The sequence below is a fragment of the Pelodiscus sinensis genome, chromosome 2, assembly GCF_052426305.1.
Source record: "Pelodiscus sinensis isolate ZL-2025 chromosome 2, ASM5242630v1, whole genome shotgun sequence".
Classification (NCBI taxonomy): Eukaryota; Metazoa; Chordata; order Testudines; family Trionychidae; genus Pelodiscus; species Pelodiscus sinensis.
In genome coordinates this window covers 62,915,463-62,936,524 of record NC_143053.1, presented here as the reverse complement: position 1 = coordinate 62,936,524, position 21,062 = coordinate 62,915,463, and the positions used below count along the sequence as shown (strand labels likewise).

Here is a 21,062-nt window from a genome sequence, read left to right as displayed (position 1 = left end):
AACCCTTTAAAAACCTCTTAATGAGTGGACGTGCAAATATGGATGAGTCATCTATCTTAGAGTGGAAGGCAGTAATAGCAACAAGATGAATTTTAATGAAACTTACTGTGAGGCCTGTTTAAGATGCAGAAGGTAATCAAGGATAGTAGTTAAGGAAGATGTTGAATGTGCTAGTTAGTGGCGCACATACCACGTTGAGAATCTCTTCCATTTCTGAAAGTAAGTCTGAAGTAGTTCTGTGCCCTACTGCGTAGAAGGACTGTTTGTACTTGTTCTGAGCAAGTCAATTCTAGCTCAGAGAACCATCCAGAAGCCACGCATTTAGGTGTAGTGAGTGGAGGTTAGGGTGGGTTGGGTGGCGTGAGGGCCCGGATGAAGGAGATCCTTGCTGTAAGGTAAATGGATCGGTGACGCACGGGGCATCGCCTTTAAAAGGGGAACCATGGTTGGAGTAGCCATGCTGGGACTATAAGTATTAGGTGGGCTTTGTCTCTCCTTGTCTTGTGGACTACCTTATTCAATAGGGTTATAGGAGGAAACGCGTTTGTTAGATGGAATGACCAGCTGATGAGGAAGGCATCTCCCACTGATCCCTTGCTGATGCTTGCCCTGGTACAGAATAGGCAACATTTCTTGTTGGATTGCGTGACAAATAGATCTATGGTGGGGTGACCCCACTGTCGGAAAATGTCTGCCAATGCGTGTGGCCACTCACGTTCGGTCGGAAGGGTTCTGCTGAATGCCTCTGCCGTTGCGCTCAGGGTGCTTGGAAGGTGCACCACAATAATATTTATGTTGTATTTCAGGCACCAGTTCCAAAGTGCTATGGCCTCTGTGCAAAGTGCTCGAGATCGTGCTCCGCCTTGACATTTTATATAAAACATTGCTGCAACATTGTCTACGTACAGTCTTACGTGACTGTTGGCAGTGAACGAGAGGAATTTGGTCATGCATTCCTGACCGCATGGAGTTCCAGAATGTTTATATGTAGGTTCTTATCGCTGCTGGACCACAGACCCTGGGATGTGTGATGTCATGGGTGCGCGCCCCATCCTGTATGAGATGCATCTGTTGTCATAGAGACAGATGGTTCTGGTGGGTGGAAGGGAACTCCGGAACAAAGGTTCTGTGGATTCAACCACCACTGTAGGGATTCCTTTACTACCACTAGGAGATCTAGGGATTTGGGTAATAGGTCTGTAAACGTGCCCCAGCCAGCTCTGTAAACATCTCATGTGAAGGCAAGTATTGTTGACAACGAAACAGTACGCTGTCATGTGCCCCAACAGCCAAAGGCATTTGAATGCGGATGTGTGGAAACTGGATCATAAGGTTTTCACCAAGGCCAAAATTTTTTGTAAACTGTCTGTAGAGAGGAATGTGGTAGCCCTTGTTTAGTCAAGGCATGTTCCCTATAAATTGTATCTTTTGTGTAGGAGATGGCGTTGATTTGGCATCATTCACTTGCAGGGTGAGGTGTCAGAATAGGTGTATTGTGATTGACAATGATCGTCACGAAATGTGTGAGCGTGCTTTGAGGCAGCAGTTGTTCAGGAAAGGAAATATGATGATGCTTTGCTCTCTCAGATATGCTCAGAACCTTTGGAAAGATCCTCGGGCCATAGAGAATCCGAATGAAAGTACCTTGTATTGGTAGTGTTGAGAATCTACAAAGAAATGAAGATCTTAAGAAGAAATGATCTTAAATAAAGAAAACTTAAGTGAGCAGGGTGTGTGGAAATATTCAAGTATGCAACTTGCAAGTCGAGAGACTAACATCAATCACCTTGTTCCATCACCAGTAATATAGTGGCAAATGTTACCATCTTGAATTTTTCTTTCTGAACGAATTTGTTGAGTGCCCAGAGGTCTAAGATGGGTTTCCAACCTTCTGATCTTTTTTCCATCAGGAAGTAGTAATGGGAGTAAAACCCTTTGCCCCTAAATTGTTTCGAAACTGGTTCAATCGCATCTATGTCCAAGAGATGCTCTACCTCTTTTGAAGTAGAATCCAGTGAGAGTGGTCCCTGTAGGAGGACTGTGAAGTGGGGTGTAAACAGGGTAGACACCAACTGAATAAGATAGCCTCTCTCAATTACCTGGAGGACCCATCTGTCAGAGGTTATACATTGCCAGTTGTTGAAGAAGGGTAACAGTCAATGATGGAACAAGTTTTCTTGTGATGATGCCGCTGGAATAGGTGAGAGGCTCTTACGACCCTCAAACTGATATTCAAATTTGCTAACTGGACTGCTGCAACTGTTGTGAGTTCGTAGAAGAAGGGCATCATTGAATTCTGCCTCAGCCTCTTCTGTTGGAGTTGGTCTTGTCTGCTGTAATGTTGAGCATATAGAGGATATTACGGTCTTGGGTAGTGCTGATACCTATATTGTCTTCTCCTATTGCCTTCTGCCCAGTTGTGGATTCCTAAAAAATGAAGCGTAACTCTGGAATCCTTAATGGAATGGAGAATTTCATCGGTGTTAGCTCCAAACAACTTCTGACCGTCAAAAGGAAGATCTTCTACTGTAGATTGGATCTCTCTGGGGAAGGGAGTAGAGTTAAACCATGAAGCCCTTCTCATGACTACAGCTGTTGCTATCAATCATGCAATAGCTTGCAATGCTGTTCTGGCAATCGTGTGACCCTCTGATACTAACGCTTGTACTGTTGTCTTTTAGCCTCAGGAATATCTGCGATAAAGTCGTTAAGTTTGGTGTAATTTCTGTAGTCATATTTGCTTAATAGAGCCGCATATTTAGAAATGCAAAATTGTAAAGTGGAAGACACGCATATTTTGCGAACAAAGGAGTCAAGTCTTCTGCAATCATGGTCCAATGGAGTGGACTGACATTGTTGCTGCTTGGTTTTCTGTTGTGTAGTCTCCAGCACAAAAGAGTTAGGTATTGGGTGAGTAAAGAGAAATTCAGATCCCTTGGGTGGAACATAATACTTTTTACCAGTAAATTGAAAGAACGCGGCAGTTTTTTCGACCACGCGTCTCGGCTGTCCCGCTGCCTGCAACTTCCGCGGCTTTGCTCTGCGTCTCCCTGGTCTGCTGCCCCCCCCCCCCCCCAGCAGACCAGGGAGACGTGGAGCAGCTTTTCTCGCCCCGGAGGACGCGGGTGGCGGGACCGCGGCGCATCTGGGCGTCCCGCCACTTGAGTCCTCTGGGGCGTGAAAAGCCCCATTCCTAACTGCGGATCTGACGTAAGTCGGATCCACATAACTCGGGGACTGCCTGTATATAAAAAATACAAATAATTTGTAATAGGAAGAACTTAATAGTGTACGAACCTGAAACTTCTAGCTCTTCTACATCCATTAAATGTTCATATGGATCTGTAAAGTAAGAAATAAGCTGTTTTTTCATACTTAATGAAATAAGCTGTTATTTTCATGAGTGGCCATATTCTGCTCTCAATCACTGCATACAACCCCCAACATGTTTGTGAACATAGGGACAACAAACCAACTGAATGAACAAACTGAGGCCCTGCAACTGCATCTGTTCTGTGATTCGATTCATGTATGTCGGATAGTAAAATTCCACACAGAACATGTTTTTTTATGAATAGACAGACTAAGACAACAAGAGAATGAGCTGAGAAATTTAACAAAAATTTCAAAACCTGATTACAAAAGGAGCCAGCTAAACTGCAATTCATTTGCAAATTCAACACCATCAACTTAGGACTGAATAAGGATCTCAAGTGGTTAATGAATTACAAAAAATTTCCTCTCTGGATATTCACATCTCCACACCAAATGCTGTGAATGACCCATTTCTACCCTGATTTAATTAGCTTTATTAACATAAGCAACTTCTTCCTTGCTATCTATACCCCTGCTTCTGTAACTTCCACTCCAATTCATATGATGAAATGGGTTTTTCCCCACGAAAGCTTATGCCCGGATAAATCTGTTAGTCGCTAAGGTGCCACAGGACTCCTTCCTTGTTTTAACATTAGATTAGTGACATCTATTTTACTTTTCTGTTTTTATTTTCATCAGTAAGGCAAAAAAAATAGTGTGCCATTAAGAAAAAAAAAAAGTATTTGTACCGGGAATATCAACTTCTTCAGGCTCACGTACTCCGTGTTCTTCTACCTGATTGTGACTGTCAGTTTCTGAGCAACAACAACGAAAGAATTATTTTCAGTTATTGTGTCAAATTTCAAATAGGCTTTAACCCAGCCCGTAAATTTCCACAGTAAGACCATTTGAAGAATAAAACAATGTGTAGGTAGAATGAAAAAAATCTAAAGGAATCAAAAAATTATCTTGTTTAAAAAAAGCTTAAGACAATAGGATCAGTTAATATGGTAGTAATTAAAATGCACTAATTTTGTTTTGATTTGCAAAATATTTATATTTGGGAATAGCTTTTGTTTAATTTTAACATTTGTCACTGATCTATATCATACTGAAATTTAGACTGAGTCACACTCTTAAAAGGCAGGCATTACATACATCTAATAAATCGCAATGTACACTCTGATAGGTGAACAGAAGCATATTTGCTTGTGAATATTGACCTGTTCTGTTCTCAGTTAATGGTTTGTACACAAATGCAGTAACTAGCCTGTCACAAAAGAAAGGACTGAAAAAACATCAATAAGAATTTCTTTCTTGCTATACTAGGAATTTCCATTATAATAATTTTATTATTTTTACAAGAATCAACTAGAAACATTTTCATTGGTTCAGATACCTTCCTGAACTGGGGGTATTTCAGATGCTTCAGGCATTTCATCTTCTAATGCTACATAAAGGTCATCTGTTGTAGGAATTTCAAAAGTTTCTTCATATACTTCATCCTTCTCCAGTTGGTCATCATTTAATTCTTCCTCTGTACCTTCCTCATGCCTTTCTCCTGATTAACAATAAGTAAAGAAGACGTAAACACCATACCTAGCACCCCCTGAATTAAAGTTCCAGCAAATAATCCACATTCCATTTATCTCTAGTAGTTCTTAGGTCCAGTAATTCAGTAGGCTCTTATTAGAATGTACTTCTAAAATGCCTGTACATCAACCCACTGGAGAAACAGCTAGGAGGGAGAACCATTGTGACATGGCACCATCCCTATCCTTCCTTGCTATGGCAAGATGCAAAATTTTGAAACATTATTTGTAGACTGGTCAATAGGAGCAAAGTTACTCAGAACCTCTGAAAAAAAATCAAGCCAATCATCAGGCTTTGTCCTCTAAACCACAAGGGTGTTAACAACTTGCTGGCTATCTTCTCACATAGGGTTGACAGGAAATGCTGTGCACCATCATCAAGAATCTCTCTCAATTTTGTATGCTATTTATAAATTCCCCAGTGACTTATTGTCTGAAGTCATACCAGGCTGTGAATGAAGTGCTTCATGAAGAATGGACTGGATTTCCTCTTCTAATTCTGCTTCAACCTTCTTGTGCTCTAAATGGGTTATAAAATGTGTCAAAGATAGGTGAAAAGCACAACAAAGTTTATATTTTGAAACTATTGAAATTAGTTTGTAGTAAAAAGATGAACATATTCAGTAAAGCAACTTCTTGACCATATTAATTGACCGTAGTTTTCCTTTCACCTCTAATTAACTGGATTGAGGTAGGATGTGAGATAAAACAGGTTGCGTTTTTTAAACAGTAAAACTGAAGAGCTTCCAAAAGATTTGCCAGGCTTCTAGCACAGTTTTACTGAAGATTAACTGAAAGCCTATGTTTTATGCTTTAGTATGTCAAGATCATTTACTTTTCTGTATATTTTTAGGAGACAGTATCACTACTGACTCCAGATAATTGCATTCCAGCTGCCATATAGTAATTATCAAGAACTCTCTGGTTTCAACCTATGCAGAAACATTTACTGCAACATACACAACAAAAAACAAAAACAAAACATCCCACATACCTTTTAAAAATTAAAATGGCAGGCACCGAAAAGAATTTAAAACAGCTTTAAGTAGCAGCAAAGCTCTGTATCTTACCCACTTCATTATTACTTTTAATGGTTCTCAAAACCTACATTATTTTAAATCCCTTAAATAAAACACTCTTACCTTATGGGCAATGGTGTTTGTGTGTCAGGCTGTAGAACAGCAAAATACTATCCAAGATAATGAGGTGGGTTTTTTTGTAAAAATAACAGGCAAGTGGTGTCAATTTCTCCAATGTTAAGACCTCCAAGTACTTGATGTTTTTACACAACTGTCCTATTTCTGACCCATTTACTTATGGTAAAACCTTTGTTCCACTCTCTCTCCCTTCTCCCCAATCCCCCCCATCTATATTAAAAATTGTTTCAGCTAATTGGCTCTCATTAGGTCCATAAAAGGCTATTAGCCAGGGGATAAAATGGTGTCCCTGGCCTCTGTTTGTCAGAGGCTGGAGAGGGATGGCAGGAGACAAATCGCTTGATCATTGTCTTCGGTCCACCCTCTCTGGGGCACCTGGTGCTGGCCACTGTCGGTAGACAGGATACTGGGCTAGATGGACCGTTGGTCTGACCCAGTACGGCCGTTCTTATGTTCTTATTGCAGCAATTCTACAGCTCCATAACTGTGAAAACACAATATTTTCCAATATTATTTTTTGCTTCCTTTATCATCTCATCTTCCATGTGATGGATACACAAACGGATTACCACAGTTAGGTATGGGCAACTGCATATGTGCATATACACCTAAGTCACTTACTGTGCACAGGCTAAACCAAAAACATCCAAGATGCACCTCACCACTTTGTGCTCAACTACAAGGTGAATACAAGAATACCCAATTTTAATGACGATAGCAAGTTATGAACACCTGTATGCACAATAGCATCTCCCTACGCTTTCATTATTTGGCACATATTGTTACTCTAGATACTATTTCTTCTTACAGCACACAGAGTCTGGATAAAGGTTGAGCATTTTCAAGTCATCAGATCATTTTAAGTTCCAGAAAGATGAGTCCAGGGATTTCAATTTAGAATTTCAGAAAAATACAGTGCTCGATCAACTGAAGATAATTTCATATTATGAAGTGTGTATCTATAAAGATACACACACACACACCCCTACCTATATATTTAAAGATGAGATATGGAAAGAAAATACTAATTTATTAATCTTTCCATGAATTTTATTCTGAATTTGAAATTTAAACATAACAAAAGGTAAACAAAATATTAACTAATAAGTCTTAGTAAAACCAATAAGCCTTCAATACCATCTGGTTCTTCAGTTTTATACATACTGAGCATATACAACAAATTCATGTCAAGCTGAGCAATTTAAGCTTCTCAAAAGATTAGAATATTACTCGTAAAATGGATTAATTTTTCAGAAAGGAAGTCCTTGTCCAGAGCCTAGCCCACAGTTGCTCAACCTGAAGAATTTGTCTGAGCCAAGAAAAACTGAATAGGTGTAATATTTAGTGCTGAACATCAGTGCTGAGTATTTAGTGATTGCCGAATAGTCTGACTAAATTAATACAGTAAACTGAAATTAAGATAATTGGCAAATTGCTGGGAACAGAAAGAACACTTTTTTTAATCTGTAATGAAAGGTCATGCATTACATCAACAGACACAAACCATAATTCAAGTGAACTGTGTGCCTTATGTTTTCATGTGCAATTTAGCAGACACCTTACCTGAAGTAACGAATGACTGCTCGGCAGGTTGAATGGACTCCTCAGATTCTGCTGGTGTTGACTGTGCTGGGACAGATCTTTCTTTAAGTCCTGCATTTTTCAGTTATAAAGTTAACTTTAGGCTTTTTTGGTCTTGATTTCATTATATCTCAGTATGAGATCATCTTGATTCTATTGTCAATAAATCAAAGCACCTCAGTGGACAGTGTGAGCACCTCAGCATCTATTCTAGAAATATACTGTTCTAAGTTACTTAAGAGTACATTCTCTGCAAAGACAAAAATTAATCCTCTCAACATGAATAAGAATATATACACATGAGATTAGAAAAATGGGTAAAGATGCCCAAGCTTCTTTTATTGGTTTAAGTTTATTGAACAAAATCCACAATGATTTAAACACATCACAATTATGCATTCATAGGTTTTGCAAAATACTATATGCTAATAAAAACAGATATTTCTTTTCACTTCACCCTTTTCTAATATTTGGAAATAGGTGTGTTTGTGTGATATTTAAGGTTGTCTTATCTTGAGTTCCTCTAAAAACAGTCATAGCACATAGTTCATTACAATTGAATAGGCTTATAAAAATAGCTCAATAAATTCTAAAGAAAGCTATGAGCATAGCTTTACCTTTGGATTCAGCAATTGATCCTTTAGTTCTCAGTCCACAAATCAAGTCCATAAGTACTACAGCAAAACTACAATTACAAAGTTCTGGGATAAAGGTTCCCCTAATGTAGGAAGAGTTGCTGTCTAAATTAAATAAGTGTCTCTGGATCTCACCATGATGAAAACAAAGGAGCTGTAAACATACAGTGATCAGCATCAGGGTTAAAAGGATCACAGAATTTCTAGGCGAGAAGACCAACTAGTCCCATCTTTCATGTGTCCAGTGCAGATTTGTTAAACTTCCTTATGCTAAGTTTTAGAAAGTAACAAGTTAAAGGTTTGAACCACTTATATTGAGAACAATCAAGAAAAATATCCTGACAATAAACCTAAATTTTCTGTTTTTATAAGGACATCTACACAGCAACATTATTTCAAAATGACTAGCATTACTTTGAAATAACTTAGTCCACCTCCACACAGCAGGCAGTTATTTCAAAATAATGTCAAAATACTGTCAAGCTGAAGGACTTCTTACTCGTACTCCTGTAACCCTCACTGTAAGAGGAGTAAGGGAAGTTGGAGGAAGAGTGCTCTATTTCAAAATTAGTGCTCTGTAGATGCTCCCAATTTTGAAATAAGCTATTTCAAAATCAGCTATGCAATTGACATAGCTCAATTTATGTATCTTATTTCGAGTTACGCCCTGCTGTGTAGGCACGCTCTAAAAGAACTGTTACTCAGTAACCACACTACAAGATCTATCTGTACATGTCCTGTGTTGTTCTCACTGAAACACTTAAAATTGTATTCTCTCACATTAATAAAAACATTCCTAAAGTGCCAAACTCATAAGATTTGAAATTGATTATACATCAGATTTGTTTTATGATTAACGAAATCCAACATTACTCCCTGAACAGGGTTCATTAATAGGACTAATTTTTGATGTCTCAACTTAAGGAAGGAGCAGTGAAAACTTTAGGTCCCTCAACAATAAGGATGTAAAAATCCGGTTTAATATGTTAACCAGAGAACTATACATTTAACCATTAACCGGCCCACTGTGTAGTGGGCAGGGAGCCACTAGAACAGCCCCCTACCTGCAGCACAGCAAGCCCGACTGGGCTGGAACACCAGTTAACTGGTTACACCAGTAAATATGGCAGTAGGACAATGCTTACCAGGTAATCAATTACCCTTTACATCCCTAATCTGGACTAGGGATGTTAAAATATGATTAAAACAGGTAACCATGTAACTGCTGAAAATCTCATTGGTTACAAGCTGCAGGCTCTGCAGTATAAAGCTTAGCCACCTGTGAAACCTTCCCAGGAGCAGGGCCTGTCAGCCTGGCTCCCAGGGAGGTGGCTTCCTTTGCCACTGGGAAGTCTCCTCTCCAGGAGCCATCTGAGTCTGACATCATTAACCAATAAACACGGGCTTATCCGTTAAACTGTTACACTCTAACATCCCTACTCAACAAAACTTCCAGTGTTCCTAGACATCTTAGATTATATAGGTTTTTAAATTTATTTTCAACAGAACTTAGTCAAAATTGATACTAAATGAACAATTAAGACAGAGAAATGACCAAGTAGTTCAGCAGCTCTGTGAGATCTAATAGTCACAAGCACAGCTGAAATTAGTCAGTACTTAAAATATCTGAAGCCTGATTATTTAAAAAACTGCCGTTCATCACTTTGTATACTAACTTCTACTCATTTTTAAAAAGGCAATTTAGACTTCTACTACAGAGTCTAGAAAAAAAATCTCAGATTTAGATCTTTCAAAATATCAACAGTTTACAATCTTGGTAGATCTACAGAGCACAAAATGAATGTTAAAGTATGTGCCTATGTTTTGGTTTCGTCGCTTCAGGTTCTCCCTTTGTCTTTAAGTATAAACTGGCAGAGCAACAGATGTGTTGTAATTATGCAATGGCAAATCAGGAAACAAACAGATTGCTCCAAAGTGAACTACAGGCAGTCCCCGGGTTACGTACAAGATAGGGACTGTAGGTTTGTTCTTAAGTTGAATCTGTATGTAAGTCGGAACTGGCGTCCAGATTCAGCTGCTGCTGAAACTGACCAGCGGCTGACTACAGGAAGCCCGAGACAGAGTTGCTCTGCCCCGGGCTTCCTAGAATCAGCCGCTGATCAGTTTCAACAGGCTGAATCTCGACACCAGTTCTTACATACAGATTCAACTTAAGAACCCCAGGCGTCCCAAAGTCAGCTGCTGCTGAAACTGATCAGTGGCTGATTCCAGGAAGCCCGGGGCAGAGCAACTCTGCCTCGGGCTTCCTATAGTCAGCGCTGGTCAGTTTCAGCAGCAGCTGACTTGGGGACGCCTGGGGCAGAGCAGCTTGGGTGCTGCTGGGTTGTGCGGCGCTACTGGACCAACCCAGCAGCACCCAAGCTGCTCTACCCCAGGCGTCCTGATTCAGCCACTGCTGAAACTGACCAGCAGTGGCTGAATCAGGACGCCTGGGGCAGAGCAGCTGGGGTGCTGCCGGGTTGGTCCAGTAGCGCCAGCAGACCAGGGAGATGGGGAGCAAAGCCGCGGAACACGCTGGCAGTGGGGCAGCCGCGGCGCGTCTGGGCTGTCCGCGTGCTCTGCGGCTTTGCTCCCCGTCTCCCTGGTCTGCTGGCGCTACTGGACCAACCCGGCAGCACCCCAGCTGCTCTGCCCCAGGCGTCCTGATTCAGCCACTGCTGGTCAGTTTCAGCAGTGGCTGAATCAGGACGCCTGGGGTAGAGCAGCTTGGGTGCTGCTGGGTTGGTCCAGTAGCGCCGCACAACCCAGCAGCACCCAAGCTGCTCTGCCCCAGGCGTCCCCAAGTCAGCTGCTGCTGAAACTGACCAGCAGTGGCTGAATCAGGACGCCTGGGGCAGAGCAGCTGGGGTGCTGCCGGGTTGGTCCAGTAGCGCCAGCAGACCAGGGAGATGGGGAGCAAAGCCGCGGAACACGCTGGCAGCGGGGCAGCCGCGGCGCGTCTGGGCTGTCCGCTGCCCGCGTGCTCTGCGGCTTTGCTCCCCGTCTCCCTGGTCTGCTGGTCTCCAGCAGACCAGGGAGACGGGCAGCAAACCCCGTTCGTAACTGCGGATCCGCAAATCCAAAGCTAAAAAGATGAGCATTACATATTTGTCTCCTCCCCCCCCCCTCCACCCCACACACACACACACACACACACACACACACACACACACACACACTATATACATGGAAACCAAGCAACTTTAAAAAAACTGACTACATCATTTGGGTCACTCTACTGCCACATATTTATGCAAGACAAAGTGACAAATGACCTCAGAATATGACAAAGGATCAACATCAACATCTTCCAAAAAGAAGGCAAACAATGTTGAACCATCTTCTGTTGTGATGTTCCTTGTAAGTAGAATTTCCCTGATTGAAACACTCTGCACATTTTATTTTGAAGCTCTTAAATATGCCTTTATATAAAAACAACTCTGATGGATTTAGATGTTTGATTTTAATGAAAGATGTTTTGAGACCCAATCCCATGTATTAGATTACAGAGCGAGAGTGTGATTTAACCTTTCACAACACCATGATCCTGTATGTTTATCCCATTTAAAACTATATACATATTGGTATTTACAGAAAAAAATTAGATTAACTATTAGAGAAAGAGGATAGTCTGAACTACATCAGAAATTGTAATGAAGCTGCTTTCAAACAACTGCATTTTAACTAATGTCCCATTGCTGCAAAGATCCACACATGCTTAACTTTATGCATGGGAATAATCCCAGTGAAATTAATGAGTCTTTCCATGTGTATAATCTTTGTAAGAGCGGGATTTAAGAGGATGAACTGTTTGTTTTGGGGGTTTTTGGGGGGGTTGAAGGAGGGTTAATTCTCAATATCACTCAATGTGTGCCATTTAAAAAATATATAAGAATATGTATAAGTATGTAACAGCTTTATTCACACTGAAGATTTTTTTATTTCAAATCTAGAAAGTTGCTTTTTTTGTATACAGAGGCTTCTGTTCCAAATACCCAGAAGGAGAGGAAAAAAAGCAATGTAAAATAATTGATGCTGTTAACTGCAATAGGGTCATTTGAATACTGGAACAGAGTGGAGGCATTCCTGATGTCTTTCTCCATGTGTACTTTTCATTGCATCAGACGAAAAAAATGTTGATGTGTACACCCTCAATCCATATACTGTGGGACATAGGTGTAATTTGCCAATAACATTACTTTAAATACCTAATTACAACAAAAGTATTTCTTGATAAAATATTTATCTTCACATCCAACAGCCTACAATGTAAGTGTTAATACTGTTACAGAAACTTAAACTTAGGAGAAGTCTGGGCTTGTTATGCAAATCTCCATTTCCAAAAGAGGTTTAGATTATTTTTTTCCAGAGTTGTTCTGAGACATTTCTATATTAATTCTCACATTTTTGCTAATAACTTCTAAAATGTACCCTGATCAATGTGTATGTACTTTATTTCATTTTCCAAGTATTTAGAAAGTAATTAGTGAGATTTCAGTACTACAGGAGTGACCCTTGAGTATCATTTTCAGATTTTGTTTTAGTCTTGTAACTTTATTATGCAATTCATTCAGCATAAAATCAGGTCTCCTGTTCAATAAAGTCGGGATTTATAAAGTATCTTATAATATGCCAACTATGAATTAAGTATAGATTTTGTAACATATTGTAATACACTATTTCTAAAGACAGTTTGTAACATCCTATTTACTCCACTTAATAAGACTGCGATACTTCACACTGTTCATTGCTAAAAACAAGAATAGCACCCAATTCAAAAAGTGAGCTAATCTATAGAAAAAGAACACCTAAAATTATTGTAGGAATAAGTTATTCTATTAGTGGCTGCAATACACAAGTTAGCTCTCTACTACAGTCCAGTCAAAATACAGATAATGGTACAATATCAGCTTCCTAAAAATTTGAGCAGCATGCAACAACTGCCATTTAGACAACTCAGTAACTGGCCAGATTTTCAAAAGTAGAAAGCATACAGAAGCTTCCACTGAGAAGAATCATGCTAGCTTTTGAAATCTGTGTCTCCCTCCGCCCTTCCCCCACAATTTAGGATGCTGAAAACTTTGAAAATCTTGCCTATAGTAAACTAATAAAAGTTTCAGACAAAAATGAAGTCTACAGTAATTTAGCATAATAATAGCAACAACAAACAAATGGTCACAGGACCACTAAAATACATTACAACACTCAAAAGCATCAAATTATAGACGTCAATGAAACACATTTTTATCAGAGTTTGCATTAAGGATGTTAATGACTAGTTGATTCCTCTCTCCCTTGCTGCCTCTGTCAGATAGGGGCAGCAAAGGGGGACAAAAGAGAGGTACTTCAAAGCAGCAGCACCGCACAGCTGATCCCCAGCTCAGCTGTGTGGCGCCACTCCTTTGAAACGCTCTCTCGGCGTTTCACAGCAACAGTGCTACGCAAAGCCCAGGGTCAGCCGCGTGGAACCCGCGGTCAGCTGGGGAGTCCCCACCTGACCCCGGACTCCGCATGGCATTTCAAATTGGCAGCGCAGAGTCTCCTGCTGACCCCGGGCTCTGTAAGGGTGCTTCCATTTTGAAATGCACAACAGCTCCCGCTGAGGACTCTTGTACATTTCAAAGATGGCATGGCCATATGCAACCCGAGTCAGTGGGACTTCATGCTGCCTCCAGGCTGCACATGGAGTTCTGCATTCCTCCTTCGAAATGGGGCTCTTGTACATTTCAAAGGAGGAATGCGGAAGTGTCTATCGACTAGTCGATGGAAATTCCATCAACAACTCGACTAGTAAATTAACAGCCAGTTACCATCCTTAGTTTGCATACTTTCTAATGAAATGAGAATTAAGAGTCTTACAACAGGAATTTTCTCCATTTAGGTGATGTCCAGATTATCCTCTAGTAATACATTAATAAATATTTGCATATGATCCACAAAGTTTTTGCACTTTTCACATATCTACAAGGAAAAGGTAAAATTTTACTACAAACTCAGAGCCATATATTTAAGGATTTGACTGTATGCAAAGTCAGATTTCAAAGCTACACCAACCATTTTTAATGTACAGGACTCGTCATCAAATACATTATGTTCACATTTGAGCTCCACAGCCGATATATTTCTTTGTGCTGTGTTTACAAATGCACGCACACAGAAGCAGTCTCATAACCTCTACTCACACTAATGGCTTTAAGAAAAATTATGGTACTAATACACTAAATTATGTCACCAAAGCACTATGTTTCTTTCCCCATCAAATTCCTATTGCTGTTTTTTCTTCTCATTTTCTTTTGCTAAATTTTCAGAAACTCCTGAAGGGATTTTAGCTATCTTTTTAGTTAGTTTGTCTTTCTCTAAGTTAGAAGGGGTAACCTCCTTTTCAGTGGCTGATTTTTTCAGTCTCCCCTGATGCTTTAGTCCTGATTTTTCATTTTCCTTGGCTTTGTCTTTTTTACCCTTGTCAGACTCTTTCCTCAATTTAGCCACCTCAACAACTTTCTTATCCTTTCGGTCAGCACCATCTTTTCCTTCCATGGTTTTCTTTTTCTCTGCTTCAACTTCTTTTTCCTTCTTCCTGGACGCTTCTTTCTCTCTCGTTTTCTTGAGTGATTCTTTGATTGCTTCTTTTACTTTTCAGATTTCCATTTAAAAAAGGAAAAATGTTAATTTAAGAGCACCATTTTTAGATTGTGGAATACCAATTTTGGGCAAGTTATCTACACAACTCAATGTCAATTGCAGCTCCAAAGTGAATAATCTAAGAATACCATCCCATACTATTTTTCTCTCTTTTCTCTCTGCCCATCGAATGCTCACATAGCTAGCAGTCTATTTTTTATTCTAATTAAACCATAACAAAATTAATGAAATAATTGTGATGAAAGATCTCTTGATGCCTAACTACTTGTTAATTAGGATGGCAATTTAAAGCTATTAATACATCTATAAAACTAAACAAAATTAGATCCAAGTTTAGTACTAAAGTTTCAAACCATACAGCAGATGCAGAAAATAATAATCTTATATTAAACTGCTGAATTTTTCATTTCATACTTTAAGAAAATTATTTCTATTACTAATACTATGCATATATTTTATTATAGAACAATTGTGCTTTTTAATGACTGTACAATATCTCCATGATCCTGGTATTTTTAATCTTAAGATCAAGCAAGTATTGCATTTTAAGCTAAATTCTTTAAAATAAGGATCTGCTCATCAATTTTTCAGCCTCATGAAACAGCAAGCAATTTACAGTAACTAATACAGGTATCTACAATATAACACTTTAGGGACACTGTCACCTTAGTTAGGCCAAAGATTACCTAAAAATCAATCCGAATAAGAAAAAGTTGAGAATCCAACAGAACTTTTAGTGAATTAAAACCAAAATGGCTATTACTAGAAACAGACTGTATGGAAAAGAAATGTGATCTGTCTGATTTCATTGTACAAATGGAAGGCAAATTAACATGATGAGAGGTAAATCTGCTTTAAAATTTTGGTGTTTTCATTACTATTTTAACTTGACATTGTCCCTTTTATACTTAGTTTTTCTCAGTTAATTTAAAATACAGAAGATTAGGACTGTAATGCAACAGCCAGGTAACATGCAAACAGCAGATCAACACAGCCTTAATTACTGAAAGTACAATTAAAAAAAAGAAATAGTTACAGTGGTATTCCTCATTTGAAATATAAAGTATTTGGTATATTAAACCAGTTGAATATTTCAAGAGAGGACAGAATATTTATGCTAATGTTTATCCTCACTTTGAAGAATTTAATATTTAATGTTCCTTAATATGCAGAAAAGACTATTCAGCAAAATAAAATTACTTACTTTCAAACTTTGTGCAAAAAAAAAAAAAAAAAAAAAAATCAATGCCAAAATAACCTTCCACTTTATGTAGAAACCTAAAAACTAGGCAAATATCTTGCTGACTATGACAGATTCAACATAGGGGAAAAAAAGCAGTTTACAGTCAGCCCTATTTATAACTACAAATAAAAGAAAGAAGTCTGGTCTCTCCTTATGCAAGAGCAATAGGAATTTTTTTTACCTACATACTTTAACTGAAGCAGTTATTCAATCCTTACTCAGGAAATTATCTCCTTGAAACCTACTGGAAGTTTTGCCAGAGTAAATAAGAGTGGAAGCCGTAATATAGTAGTATATTACTACCTGTTTTCCAATAGCTTCTCAAAACATTTTCTGCATATTAAAAGAATTAGATTCTTTCAATTCATAAAATTTATAATTCAACCACCATATATCCTCCCCAACAGGTTCTCCATGTGATGTAAATGGACTGAAAGCATTTCACATTCTTCCACTACAATACCAAAACATCCTTCAGGAGGAACCCAAAAAATTAGTAATTAAATGGCTCATTAATAATATTTTTGGAAACAGACATTTTCAAAACAAGTTATTACAAACACAATGCAAAATAAAGGCTATGAAATTCAGCTGGCATGCAAAGTTCATAAAAATAGTATTCATATGTGCATGAGAGCTTTCACCAGTATACAATTTTTTTTAAACCATCTTTCCACTGTAAATTCACAAAATTAATTTGGTGCTGTAGACCAGTGGTTCCCAATCTTTTTTATACTGCAGTCTGGCAAACCCATTCACAAACTTTTGGTGGATGGTAACATCTTATTTGCATATTTATTATGCAAATAAATATTCCAATAAAATGTTATGGATCCGCCAAAAGTCCCAGCCTCACCAGAGCGGCCAGCTGCCGCAGCTGAAGCCAGCTTTCAGTGTTTATGGGGTCCTGGTTTGGGGTAAACCCTGACTCCCTAGTGCCAACCCTAACCCCTAGAGCCCATCCACCCCTCCACTACTCCCCAGCGCCATGCACTGACCCAAGTCCCTATACCCAATGTCCCCAGTGCAAGTCCTGAATCCCAAATGCCTCACAGGCAATCTCCACCCCTTAGAGCCCACCACCACCACCACCAGACCCCCCCGCCCCATGCCAGCCTCCTGTTTCCAGAGCCCCACTCCATCCAGTGCCAGCCCCCAGTCCACAATATTAGCCCAGTGCCCAGAGCCTCCCAGTGCCAGCCCTGTCCCCATAACCCCCTCTACTTCTAGCCGGCCCTAAAAGCCCCCCCAAGCGCCAGTTCCTCACCCCAGATGCCCCAGTGCCTGTCCCCCACCGCTTAAAGCCCCACCCCTTAGAGCTCTCCAGTACTAGCCCCGCCTCCGGAGTCCTCCAATACTGCTTCATCCCCAGAACCCTCCCAGTGCCAGCCCCTCACCTCTTAGAGCCTCCCAGCACTAGCCCCACCACTGGAGACTCCAGTGCCTGCCCTGCCATGCTCACCTAGCCCTGTGCTGCCTCCCAGCTGCCAGCTGAGCATTGCTTCCTGGGTCGCGGTTGCAGGGCTCTGCACAGCCCTCCTGTGGCACAGTAAGCCACTCTTCCGCATCCAGAAGACCCCGCTCCTGCTTGGCGCTGGTTGGCTGAGTGGCGGGGCAGGACATGCCTCTTTCAATAGCCGTGGCGAGAGGGAAGGCACTGGGCGGTGTACCCTAACCCAGCAGCCACCAGTACACAACCCGAAGGTTTCCTGCAAACAACCCTGGAAGTAATATCCAATTATAATGAGAACAACCACTAAACTCTATCAATCTCTAAACCACACTTAAAAATTACTGGATGAAAGTCTATGGATTATTTCACGCAAATTTCCAAACTATATGATACTAATACTCGCTCTTTTGCCTGGAAAAAAAAAAATCTATAAATCCTTCAAATATTTGAAAGCAAAAGATGTCATTGAAGAGGACTAGGAAAAAAGAAAAATGTATCTCTCTACATACACAATATGAAACAAAAGTGATATAAGACATAATCAACAAAATCATGCAAACAAACTTGCACAGTGTTTTTCAATCAATTTACATTTCATTAAATCCTGTATTAGAAAAAGCACTCAGCTTGGCTGCAGATTGATAACAGGAAACTGAAATTCTCACTGAGATAATTTGCACAATATTTGTTTCTTGCATCTTCAACTAAAATGACAACCATTATAGCTAGCATTAGTAGCCAGACTTCAATTACCTGGTTTGCAAAATTCATGCATTTCACGCATTAGCAATTATTTGCACAAAACCCACTAACAAAAAGCATTGAAGTACCTTTGGCCTTAGTTTTTCTCTTGTCTACCCCTCCTGGCTCCTCTCCTGATGTTTATAAGATGGAAACAGGTTGGGATATTCAATACATTAAATAAAAAACATACATATTTTACCAATCTAGTGCAACAAAATTTCATTTGTTCTTCATGGTAGTTAGAGTTTCAGATTTCTTCCAAATGCCAACCATTTCAAAATATATTTTGTGTTATATATTTGTTAAAATAAGAGCTCTTCATTATACTTCTGTTTGTTGCAGACAGCATGGATCGCAGGACTAAGCTCAAATTAAGATCAAATGTTCATGGAACAGATAAATGGTAAAATACCAAACATAAGCAGACCCCTGCACTCATCTCGCAACCTGGAAACAAAAAACCTTATAAGACCATTACCACTAAAGTGATGGTAGCCTTCCCTACCTACGGGCAAGCTTACTTCAGTAGATAAATTGTAAAATCTGCTACTATATAGACAATCAGTGAGTTGAACACCAAGTACAATGTGTGTGTCTTGGGCTACAAGTATTTTAATTGAAACAACTTTCAAACTACTAAATGAAACCACCAACACTTTCGACCTCTACAGTTAAGTTGGGTAATTTAGGCTGGAAAAAAAAAAAAAAACCTATTACATTGGAAAAGAATTTTTGAACTGCTAGCCCTACAAACTTAATCTGAGATCTGAAAGACAAACTGCATTCTCTACTTCTCATGCTTTAACATCAGTGATAACAAGACAGTTACTTACCTCGTAACTGTTGTTCTTCGAGATATGTTGCTCATGTTCATTCCAATTAGGTGTGTGCGCACCGTGTGCGCGGATTCCAGAGCTTTTTCCCTTAGTTTTTTTCCCCTCAGAGTGGCGCTGGCATACCGGCACATATATACCCCTGCTGGGCCCTCATCCCCTCAGTTCCTTCTTGCTGGACTCCTCCAACGAAGAAGAGGCGGGTAGGATTTGGAATAGACATGAGCAATAATCTTGAAGGACAACAGTTACGAGGTAAATAACAGTTTTTTCTTCAAGTGCTTACTCATGTCCATTCCAATTAGGTGACTCCCCAGCCGTGACTTAGGAGGCGGGGTCGGAGACTAACACTGTTTACATGTTAACAGACTACAACACTGCCATGCCAATAGTTGCATCTGCCCTGGCCTACTGCATTATCGCATAGTGCTCTGAGAAAATATGCCTGGAGGACCGCATGGATGCCCTACACAGGAGCAGTCCGAGGCCGGCTGCGGCAGCTGGTGCCCCAGGTGGAAGGCACGATCGGCGCCCCCACCTGCATAGCCGTCAATGGCCACAACATAATCTTTGGGCACCCAGATGCCCCAAGCCAGCGGCACCCTAGGCCCTACAGATATCAAGGATCGGCACTTGTGCGTGGAACACACTTACTCGAAATACCACGTTGGGAAGAAAGCTTGGGTGATGACACATTCTAATCTTGTCCTTAAAGAAAATCAGGTATGGGGGGCTCTGAAATGAGGGCTCTCAGTTCCAAGACCCTTCTTGGAGGGTAATTGTGACCAGGAATGCTATCTTCCATGACAAGTGTTTAAGAGAGCAAGTGTTTAAGAGAGCAAGTGTCTAGGGCCGTGGTCACCAACCAGTAGATCGTGATCTACCAGTAGATCTCAGGGGCTCTAAGAGAAGCTCTTGAGCCCTCTCTGAACTGCGTGCCTGCGCAGTACATTTACATTAGATTTCCTCATGTAATTTAGGCGGGGTTTCAAGGAAGGGGCGGGGCAGTAAATCTTCGCCTGTTCTGAGACTTAAAAAGTGATCTTGGGCATAAAAAGGTTGGAGACCACTGTAGGGGCTCAATGGGTGCCCTCATAAGACCTGTCAGAATTGAGATCCTAGGAAGGTACCGGGGGGCGTGTGTGGGGAAACAGCCTGTCTACCCCTTTCATAAACTGTTTTACCATTGTATTAACTAACATGGACCTGTGACCTTCCCCCGAGTGAAAGGCTGTGATTGCTACTAAATGCACCTTTAGTGAGCATGTAGCGAGGCCTGGCAGCCTAAACTGCAGCAGGTATTCTAGGGTTAGGGAGACTGTGGCCAGCATCAGGCTTATGGCCTTTGCCTCTGTTCAAAGGGCAAAAACGCCTCCACCTGGCCTCGTACAGTGGTGGAAATTTTCCTACTTTCCAGCAACACCTTCTATACTTCCTGAGAGAAGAGTCGCTGTAAGCAGGTCAGCTATGCAGGTACCATGCCACCAGGTGGAGGGCCGTTAGGTTCGGGTGGAGCACTTTTCCCCCTCCCCAATACTGGGTGATCAGGTCTGGGACCAGCCGCAACCTCACCGGGTCCTTCACCGCTAACTCCAACAGAGTGGTGAACCAGTGTTGGCAGGGCCACACCGGTGCTACCATGACCACCTGTGCCCTGAAACGCCTGACACTTATGAGGGTCTCATGGACTGGGGGGAAGGGAAGAGGAAACACATACAGCATCCCCTGGGGCCACTGGATGTGTATTAATAAGACCCAGAATATCTTACTGCCCCTGTATGGTACGCCCACATCTTGACTGCTGTGTACAGATGTGGTCTCACCTCAAAAAAGATATTTTGGCCTTGGAAAGGGTTCAGAAAAGGGC

At 40.6% G+C, this 21,062-nt stretch overlaps 1 protein-coding gene across 10 annotated transcripts in view; it reads right to left on the bottom strand.

Annotated features, from left to right (window-relative positions):
• ASPH (aspartate beta-hydroxylase) overlaps positions 1-21,062 on the bottom strand; it is a 191,779-nt gene that overhangs the window by 108,603 nt on the left and 62,114 nt on the right. For 7 of the 10 annotated variants that reach the window (XM_075920632.2, XM_075920630.2, XM_075920631.2 and 4 more), the window contains 6 exons: positions 18,449-18,493; positions 7,628-7,717; positions 5,353-5,427; positions 4,715-4,876; positions 4,065-4,130; positions 3,298-3,342 (listed from right to left, as the gene is read on the bottom strand). In XM_075920632.2, the coding sequence (XP_075776747.1) occupies positions 3,298-3,342; positions 4,065-4,130; positions 4,715-4,876; positions 5,353-5,427; positions 7,628-7,717; positions 18,449-18,493 (483 nt within the window). The remainder of the gene's footprint in view (positions 1-3,297; positions 3,343-4,064; positions 4,131-4,714; positions 4,877-5,352; positions 5,428-7,627; positions 7,718-18,448; positions 18,494-21,062) is intronic. The other 3 variants (XM_089776247.1, XM_075920633.2, XM_075920636.2) reach the window with 1 other exon arrangement.